General features: G+C 37.0%; 1 protein-coding gene across 1 annotated transcript in view; it reads left to right on the forward strand.

Annotated features, from left to right (window-relative positions):
• Positions 1 to 8,813, forward strand: part of LOC118739156 — an 18,690-nt gene extending 9,877 nt beyond the window's left edge. Inside the window, exons 3-5 of the mRNA XM_036470337.1 lie at positions 29 to 856; positions 3,648 to 4,796; positions 6,747 to 8,813. Of these exons, the coding sequence (XP_036326230.1) occupies positions 29 to 856; positions 3,648 to 4,796; positions 6,747 to 6,991 (2,222 nt within the window). The 3' untranslated portion in view covers positions 6,992 to 8,813. The remainder of the gene's footprint in view (positions 1 to 28; positions 857 to 3,647; positions 4,797 to 6,746) is intronic.
• The last annotated feature ends 1,473 nt before the right edge of the window (positions 8,814 to 10,286 follow it).

Here is a 10,286-nt window from a genome sequence, read left to right on the forward strand (position 1 = left end):
GAAAATGGTGACTCTCTACTGGCGACAGGCATAATATTGCCAAAGAGACCATCGTGCGATTCGTTTTCGTCTAACATCCAGATTGTGCCGGATCCACCAACTGTAATTGGTTTGCAAAAGGAATCGAATTCTCGTTGCATAACGCCCATTGATGGCCATGACGATGGCGCTGGCGCTGGCAACGCCGACGCAACTCAAAATACAAAACCATTAACAGTTAAAAAATCTGACGAACTCGTACGCACCGCGTCCACTGTGTCTGATGATGAGGAATCCAGTAGTGATTGTCTGTTGTCGCAGCTATCAAGACATGTACATAAAATGTCCGATTTGGAAAGCATTGTTGAACCCACAACTGTGCATGTGATTAAGGGCGCTACTATGACGCTGATGAGTTTCGAAGCTACGCCCACGTTGCCAACATACTTGCTCAACGGTGAAAGTCGTGATGTACCTACACCGCCTGCTGTAGCAATATCGGCGCCGACACCTTTACCTATTCCCAACGCGGATGTGTCACCAGACACGGATGAACAACGTCATACAGAAACGCCAACAACGGCTTTGATTGCAGAACCGGCGAAAAATGAATTGCCGCTGACGCCAACGACACAGAATTCTAAAGAAAGAATGGCCGCTGAGTTGGCGCAGCCAGATTCGCTTGCGATTGCAAGTGTTCCAGTAAAAGAACCTGAGCAAGTGTCAGTAAAGGATTTACCATCGGTGGCTGCACCCGTGCTGGCTGAACAGGATGTCGGAAAGTTTAGTGATCGCTCATCTCACCAAAGTTTAACGCCACCATTACAACTTGGACAGCAATTTCAAGATGCTATGAATTCACCACCACCGTCGAATGGTAAGTTGTACAGTTTTATAATTTCTTTAATTTATTGATGAAAACCAAAGAGTAAAGTCTAGTCTTTTTCCGGTCCCCCTGCGTCCTTTTCCCCTCTCCCCTCTAAGAGCATCACAAGTTACCTAACCAAACCTAAGTCATATAAAAAGGCTACAGGGATTTTTGGGTACACTTTTGAAAAAATAAAATAAATCTGAATCAAGCACATATTGGTATTATTATCTGTGACCTTTTTCCATTTTTAAGATATAGCTTTATAATTCCATCGGTGTAGAACTGCTATGATTTGTCGGCGAAAATCTTGACCAAGTGCTTTTCAGTGGCTCTTGGGTCGGCCAGTTTTTTATCATCAAGAGAGTGCAAAGTCCTTGCTATACGGTGGACGCATTTAAACTTCCTAACCAAATTCCGTCAATTTGTTCCGAGTCATTATAGATGTGTGCGGCCTGGCGTTCTCATCATGGAAAATAACTCCTTTTCTGTTGGCCAAGTCTGGTAGCTCTTTCTTGATTTCTTCTTTCAAACGGTCGAATTGATCGTTTCACCACTTTGTAGCAGTTCATTGTGGACAATTGCAATCTTGCAATCGTACCATGCTCTCAACATAACCTTGTTTGTCGTCAATCCAGGCTTTGAAGTCGTTTGTGGAGGGTCATCGACCTTTGCTTATACTCGTATTCAATCCATTTTTCATCGCCCGTAATGAGTCGCTTCAAAAATGGTTCAATTTCGTTCCGTTTCAGTAGCGTTCTACCTTTGCTCAATCAAATTTCTCTGCGTTAATTCATGATGCACCCAGACATCGTGTTCCTTTGAGTAGCCCGATTTTTTTTAAATGATTCCAAATTATCGTATGGTTGATGCTTAATGCCTTACCTTCTATGCCGGTCTTGCTTCAACCATTTGCATTATTTCATCGACGTTTCCAGTGACTGGCCGACCAAAGCGAGATGCATCTTTGACTGCGAAATTTTCACAACGCAATCGATCAAACCACTCCTTGGTCCGACGTTCACTCACAGTACTTTTCGGCATGTTTTGCGTTTTCACCTTTTTTATATCAAAAAAATCACATATCGTATTTCTTTAGATATTTCACACATTTTCAAATCAATATAAGTTTTTTCGCGACCAACGAATTACACCTTTGCTGAAAATGTAGCCTAAAATGCAAAAAAAATAAAATAATAGGGTAGGTGGCGCCGGAGTCGGTGATATCTCGATAAACTCCTTTTACGGTTCGTTTTGATTCACATTCTGAACGTACATCTAAATATTAGCCACGTACAGATGAATGTATTGTCCTAAAATTGGCCCGATAGTTATCTTTGGGGTAGATAATTTGCTCCGTAGGTGCTATATCAAAATATAAGGAAGATAAAAAATTGTATCGGAGAATATTTTAACTTTACAAGAGGATTTTCAAAGCGAACTTGGAGTTGAGAGCAAAATGTTTTCAAGAACGCCCTATCTCATAAATTGATTGAAGAACGCCCTATCTCAGCACATTTTCAATGTATTTTCAGCTGAGATAGGACGTTTTTAAACCGAATATACTGGGATAGGGCGTTCTTCAACCAATTTCTGAAATAGGGCGTTCTTGAAAAGTTTTCCGAGATAGGGCGTTTTCGAACTGGCTGCCGAGATAGGTCGATCTTCCACTCAGGTGTCGATACACAATTTGCTTATTTTCCACTCGTAGTACAGGAGCATTTTTTTAACTTTAACAGAGGGTTTTCAAAACGAACGTGGAGTTGAGAGCGAAATGTTCTTCTCTTTAAAATAATAAATATAACATTTACAACTTAAACTTACCCCAAACATATATGATTATGTATGTATATTAGGGTGGTCCAAAAATGCATGTGAAAAAATAAAGTCGGAATTTTTATGCTCTCAACCCCTAGGATTGTTCTATACCGAAACAATATACCCATATTTTTTATTTATTTTTTGTTGAAATCAAAAAATATTTAGAGGTCGCCCAAAGCGCCCCAAGTTGTCCATGTATTTTATATGTTTTTGAACCACCCTAATGTATATCCAAGTAAAAGCTAAATACGACCGAGTTAAAAGTACGTTTAATGCCTTAACTCATTCAATGCATTCCCCAAACCGACGAAATTTATTTCAGATTTATTTGCTGAAGATATCTGAGTAGCATAGCGAAATACAGACATATTTTCTCAAGTACCGGATAATGTTTATTATTTGGTGTCTATTAAAGCTGGGATACTATCGATAGTACCGTCACTCGATAGTTTTCGAAGCGATAGTTGAAAACATCGATGGTATCGATATTACTATCGTCGTGAGCCACATTATGTAACAGTGTTCAGTTGAAACTCTAATTCTTTGAAAATTGGTTAAAAAATTATAAATTACTTTGTAAATTACGCATATTTTTTTTTTTTATTTGTAGGAATCAAAAGGAACTTTTTATAATAATAACGTAAACTTATTAATTTATCAGAACATCTGAATTAGATATGAATAACTTCTTTTTGGTTGTTTGTGTTTCCGACAGGGTAGGAGTATGATCTATTGTGGAACGATTTTCCGTCATCCCTTGTCAAGTTTGGTTTGGAGACAAACCGGTTTCGGCATTGTGCCATCTTCAGTGTCATTTGGCGTTCGTAAACACCGACAGGCGAGATTTTTCAACTATCGATATTATCGATAGTATCCCAGCTCTAGTTTCTATACTTTCCATTTCATTCAGACTATTCTTTGCTTCTATAGTTTATTATAAGTTTATCATAAAATCTTTTCATTCCTAATACTCATACAGCAGTATCAATATCATCCGATCATGAAGTTTCTTCAACACAAGAGCTCGTTTTTACACCGGAAAAGCGTTCTAATTCCAATACTCTCAACAAGTCAGCGGATGTGTCAACTCCCACTATCGTCGAAGAAACCGCTATGGTAGTTCAAAATAGCCAAATCGATACAACGCATCACTTACCAGAAAACTCATACCATATGCGCCGGCGCACGCGCAAATTTTCTGATGAGTCCATATTGCATGAAAACAGAAATGACGATCCTGCCAATAACGTCCCGCAACGACGACGAAAGACTTTTTCGTCTGAATCGACTTTGCACGTACAATTTACGTCCAACACTATATCCACACCCAATGTGAACACCCTCACGAGCAGTATTGCTACGAGCGGTACAAGTGTCGGTTTGAATAGCGGTGGTGGTGGTGGTGTTGGTGGTGTTGGTGGAGGTAGTGGTGGCAGTTCGCCATCTACGACCACTGAGCCGGTGACTAAACCAGCACAAACTCGACGACGCAATCACACACAAAAGCGCAACATTTCGCAACTGCCACTATCTGCACGTAGCCGAGGAGGAAGAGGCGTTGGCAGCGCTAGTGAATCGAATGGCACTTTTGTATTTGGTTGCAGTCGATTGCAGACATCTAAAGTTCATCTATCAGATGTAGAACCGTGTGTTGTACTACCGGCGAGCGCTGTTGTGCCGCCCGTCAATTTGGGTAATATTGCACACACCTATTCGAAGGATAGTATGGCGCAAATAAAGGTGTTCGTGCCGCCCGCTGTAGATATGTGCATGGAGAATGAGGGTGCGGAAAAGAATGTGACATTAAAAGCCTCAAAGATCTCTGGCACTGAGGCGACTACAACAAGTCGTCGCGGCCGGCCGCCGGGCTCGTTAAATAAGGGTCCGAAGAAGCCAAAGCTAATTGAATCAGCTGAGAAAACCAAAGCGAGAAAAACTGCGGTGAATTTGTCAAAACCAAAGACTGCGCGCGCCGTAAAAAACCCTGTAAATAAGCCTGTTGTCGCTAAGGAACTCCAAAAACTACAGAATTTGAAAGCGGTGCAGCCAGCAAGACCACCACCTGCGCCAGTCAAATCAAAAACGCCAGCGCGTACGAAGAAGGCCGACCGTGTGTCCAGTCGCAAACGTAAATAACAGAACAAATTAAAGGTTTCAGCAGAGAACGTTTATTAATGAGAAGGCGCGATTCCAGAATGAACTTTTGGTCGTCAAAAATTTTGAGTTGTGGTAGACGGAATATACCACACCGGGCCAGAAACCACCATTCGTCGACGGAATACTCGTTGCCGCCACGCCAAAGATTTTCAATTCTACCACTCTAAGACGGAATTTACCATAGCGAAAAGCAAAATGAAAAATAAGAACGAAAACGAAAAATGGTAGTCAGAACGACAAGTGTGGAGAATGAAGCTATTTCAGCTAAATTTATAATGTCGAAGTACAAAAGCGCGTATGCGTTCTGCAAAACCGCGTACCTGACATTTGCTGCCAAAAATTGGATTTGCTCATACAAACTCTTGGCTCAATCCTTATCCATTCGTCCTGAAATATACTAGCCAGAAATGCGATTGCTTTATAAAAAAGAGAACCATTTTGAAATATGAGTGTTTTTACTCTCTAGAAAATAATTTATGCAACCTCACATACGCGGTTTCACATTTTCTTGATACGCGCTTTTGTACTTTAAACGACGATACGATTTTCTAAGGCAATATTTTGAGTGGCAAAATATTTTTTTTTTTTACTTTTATTTCAACATATTTTAATTAAAAGAAAAATACTGATAAAAATAAAATATTTCACACAAACAACAAAAAATATAATCGATAATCGCATGAGACTATTGCCTGAAAATTTTAAAATGCACTTAGTGGCATTGTGCTACTATGATAGACGGCCGAGTAATCATAATCACCTTATGTACAGTAGAGTGCATCACTCCCCATACAAAAAAAAATATAAATCGGTACTGTTTTTCAACTGGAATTGTAAAACCTATTATATTTTAAGACTTCCAACAAAATATCTCGCAAAAATATTAAGATTTACGTGAGCTGGACCGATTTGAAAATACCTCCAAAAATTGAGTTTTTGAAAAAATTACCTCAGATGACTTAAAAGTTTAAGCTGAAAAAGTTTGCATAAAAAAATGTAAAAAAAATTTCTACGGAATTATAATAATGAAATTTTTGATGCTGTTTTTGCACTTTTTTCAAAGACTGGTTTAAGAAAAACTTGAATAAAGTTCTGATTATGCATCCTTCGCATAACTCGCACAACCATTTGTACCAGTGCAATAAAAATGTAACTTAAGAAAATGTTAAGCAAAATCTAAACTCAACAGATCGCTAAGTTTTTAAAAGTTCTGCTAATTTCTGGGTAATGGAATACATAAAGTATCCGAAAATGGAATCAGTAAACGGACAAAAATCCGCATTTCATCCACTTTATTGTCCTATTTCGGATTTTTTGCTGATGTACATACATATGTTAAATTAAATTATAATAAAATAATAGGTATGTAACTTTTTATAAAAAAGTCGATTTTACATGACTTGTGACGATTGTCGAATAAAGTTAAAATATTGCCTTAAAAAATCTTATAAACTTAGCTGAAATAGAAAAATTCATACATGTTTGCAAAAATCAATTTGCAATCACCAAATTCATTTCACGCAAATATGTATCATATTTTCGGCAAGCAAGGAAATGTACAAAAACCCACTCCTTTCCCCGTTCACCGCTTCATTCTCGACACTTGTCGCTCTGACTTCCATTTTTATTTTAGTGCTTGTTTTGATCTGGCACCAGCACGCCTCTGCCTAGTGCTTATTAGATTTCTCTTTCTCTTTCCGTTTTCGTTCTTATTTTTCATTTTGCTTTTCACTATGGTAAATTCCGTCTTAGAGTGGTAGAATTGAAAATCTTTGGCGTGGCGGCAAAGAGTATTCCGTCGACGAGTTGTGGTTTCTGGTCCGGTGTGGTATATTCCGTCTCCCACAACTCAAAATTTTTGACGGCCAGAAGTTCATTCTGGAATTGAGCCTTCTCATTAATAAACGTTCTCTGGTTCCAGCGCATTGGAAGACGAATGAAAATGAACGACTTCGTACATTGCGGCCACGGTCCGAGGAACAGTTGAACCGCATGAGATTGGCTGGAGAAATTTCACAAGCTGAGGTAACGGATGAAGAGATAGAAGAAATTAAAGGATGCGAAATTGCAAGCGCTCAAGGTATGGCGGAAGCTGTGGACTCGAAGTGGCAAATAGCCGAAATGCAACCGATTGTGCTTGTGCAACGCATTAGCTGGATAAAGTAAAAAATTTGTGGAAGGTGTTTAGTTGGATAATTTGAAAATTAATAATCTCAAATCCATGATTTAGGAGTTTAGTTTGGGCGTGTTTAGTTATGAAATGCTTTATTTAACACGGTCCATTGCCTTTATGTGATTGTACACATTTTTTATGTTGATTTAGTTTTAAAATAATTGCCCATATAAAAAGAAAATAATAATAATATTAAAATAGAAAAGAAAAGATTACTGTAAAAAGTACTGCCAGAGAATAATAAACATACACATTTTAAACATAAAATATGATCACACATGTAGTTTACACAAATAAACGAAAACACATTAACCAATGGAAATACAGGAAAGCAATGAAAATAAGAAATTTTGAAAAAAAATTTACTACATTAATTTTTGCAGGCATGTTGAATGAATATTTATTTTCTCATTCACCTTGTTTATAAAGTGCATTAATTCGTGTTAACTTAAATCGTATAAACGCGTGCAAATTAACTGTGTTACACTGACACGAATTTATATGAAACCGTAGTTAGTGTCGTATAAACAAGGTAATTGATAGCTAAATAAGCGTATTTGGATGTTGGAAAATAAAAACTAAATCTTACGAAGACTTGAAAGAAACAAGTAATGAAATTTGTACTGTAAATATTTAAGTTTTCTTGTCATTCTAATTTCAATACAGGTTTCAACTAATTTACTTAGACTGATTGCATTTTGTATATATAATTTTTACACTTGTTACGCTGTGTATGCATCTCAGCAATACTCAAGTTGCTTTTTATGAAATCCAAATCCGTTCCCGCGGAATTCGTAAATGAGTGAAATACGACACGAAATTAATTTTCGATTTCTGAGATGAGCAAGGAAATTAGCTTTGGCCGTGTAAACATCACCAAGACGAATTCAGAAATGGTACCAATGGTACAGCTGTTCTAGAAACAGTACTCGTTGGTATAGTTCGGGACCCATTTGGTACTAAGTCTTGGCCATATCGGAGGCGCGGTACGGTACGATACGCGGTAACGTTATATGCAAAGGCATTCAAACCGGCGCGGTACTTAAAGACTCGCGCCTTTTATTTTATTTTTGGTTTATTCCACAAGCTGCTCAAACCACTCCAAGTTAAACGCATGCGCAACCAAATTTACTAATAGAAACTAACACACACTTTACCCGAACTACGTCATCATCAGCATAAAAAAAAAAAAGTTTTTTTTTTCTAATAGCGATCTCCCGACGGCAGGCAATAGCAAACCTCCGCGTGTACTGTTATGCTAAAGCTTCTAATAAAAATTAACAAAAGTAGTTAATTAATTTGCCCTTCGTAATCGGCGTAAAACTGTAGATCCCTACATTGTACGACAACAACATGACCAGGGTTGGGCAAATTGCACTAAACCAAAATTTTCACTACGCACAGTGCTTCCCTTCCATATAAAATGTGGGCAAAAACAGAATTATGGACGGATTCAAATGAAAAGTTGCTTCTTAGTAAAATTGAGGACGTTAAATTGTAATATGTAAATCAGGGTAATTCCGGTTATGTAGACCCGACTATTCTTCATTTAATCCGCTTTGGTACCCATCCCAGTCCACAGGAAAATGAAAGCCCCCCAAAACCTTCTTATCGTCTTTCGACATCGTCCACATTGCTATGCCAATTAAAAGAAACGGACATGATTTTGAATTGCTGGCAAGAGTTATTCTTCGCTTGATCTGCAGCCAATACAATCAAAGACTTAACAAAAATGTGAGCGATAAATATTTATATTACCTTGTTTATACCGACGCATAAAGAGCTTTAATCCCAGCAAACACAGTTTCAAACGTTTGAGAAAAATGTATTTCTCAATTTGATATCAGATGTTTTTTTTTTCAAATGATTCTCAAATTGAAGACGAGGTTTAAATTTTACATTTGAAATTCATTTGAGGTTGATTTGAAGAAAGATGGTAAGTGTCAAACGATATAAAAATCCGCAGTTAAATCGAAAATTGTAAGAATAAAATTAAGATCAATTGAACAAAAAAACAATGAATAGAAAAAAGCTTTCAAAGAAAAAGCCCACAAATAGTGGATTTGATGTTTGCGCGGATTGAAGATAAATTACTTTATCTAATTTGTTTCTTTTGTTATGTACATATATATGTACATCGCGAAGAAAAAATAAATATGAAATATACATTTCCTATAATAAATTTTATTTCCACATGTGATGTACAATTGATAAATAACCTTTGAAATTGATTTGAGAGTTAACCATATTCTCAAATGGAGATCAAACTCCCCTTTTTATTGGGAAAGCTGTAAACTTTTGACATGTGAGAAAGGTTTTAATTTCAAATCATTCTCAAATGTATACCAAACCTAATTGTTTGCTGGGTAATGACTGCTACTGCTAGGCCACAATATCAGTGACTGGAGATTTTTCTACTCGCATCATATTGCGGTGGTAATAAAAATCACATCTGGCAATAGCAGGTCAACAGAAGTTGGGAATGGTGATTTTTCTCTATGATGGTAGAAATGGTGATTTTACAATTTTTAATTATTCATTGTAAATATGCTCGTATGTATACATATTGCGTTCTTTCATTATTTTTTTCAAGTACGTAATTTGATTTGCTTGATCGCGTTATTTGCGTTTCAGTTTTTATCAGGGCTGCAAACCGGTTTTTTGAACCGAACCGCCGCTTTTATCGAGCTTCGAGCCGAACCACGAACCGAACCGTTTTTGAAATGCCAAAACCGAACCGAAAATCACTCTAAAAAAATTCGGTTCAAAATGAAAATCCACTGAAGCATTTTTCAAGTTTTGTAATACACAACCTGTATAGTAAAACTGCAAAATTTTTGTTTGATGGCAACTCCGTGAGTTGTTTTTTTTTTTTTATATATGTATATATATAAGAAAATGCTTAACAATGCCAGTTAAATAAAAATTTTCTAAAACTCGGATTTTTTTAGTTTGGATTAAAAAGTTTGAATCTATGATGCAATTTGGTTGAAACTTGTAGGTTTTTTCTAATTTTCGTACAACGTTTGAAATTTGGATTTATATCCTGTTGTTACATGACGAGCTATACTTTATAAAAAATTACGGAACATTAAACCAACAAAAGAAAAATAGTCAAATATCGCACTAATATTATTTTGACCATAGGTATACTTGTACATATGAAGTTAAGGCCAGGTGTAAGCTCCAGCCTAATCTACATAGTACTCGACTAGGGTCACCACTTGTTCAAACATTAAAAAGTTTATTAAAATTTTTCTAATTTTCCTTTGAAAAAAATTGTCCAAC

This window comes from Rhagoletis pomonella, unplaced genomic scaffold (genome assembly GCF_013731165.1).
Source record: "Rhagoletis pomonella isolate Grant_MI unplaced genomic scaffold, Rhpom_1.0 Rhpom_scaffold_00005, whole genome shotgun sequence".
In the NCBI taxonomy this organism is placed as follows: Eukaryota; Metazoa; Arthropoda; class Insecta; order Diptera; family Tephritidae; genus Rhagoletis; species Rhagoletis pomonella.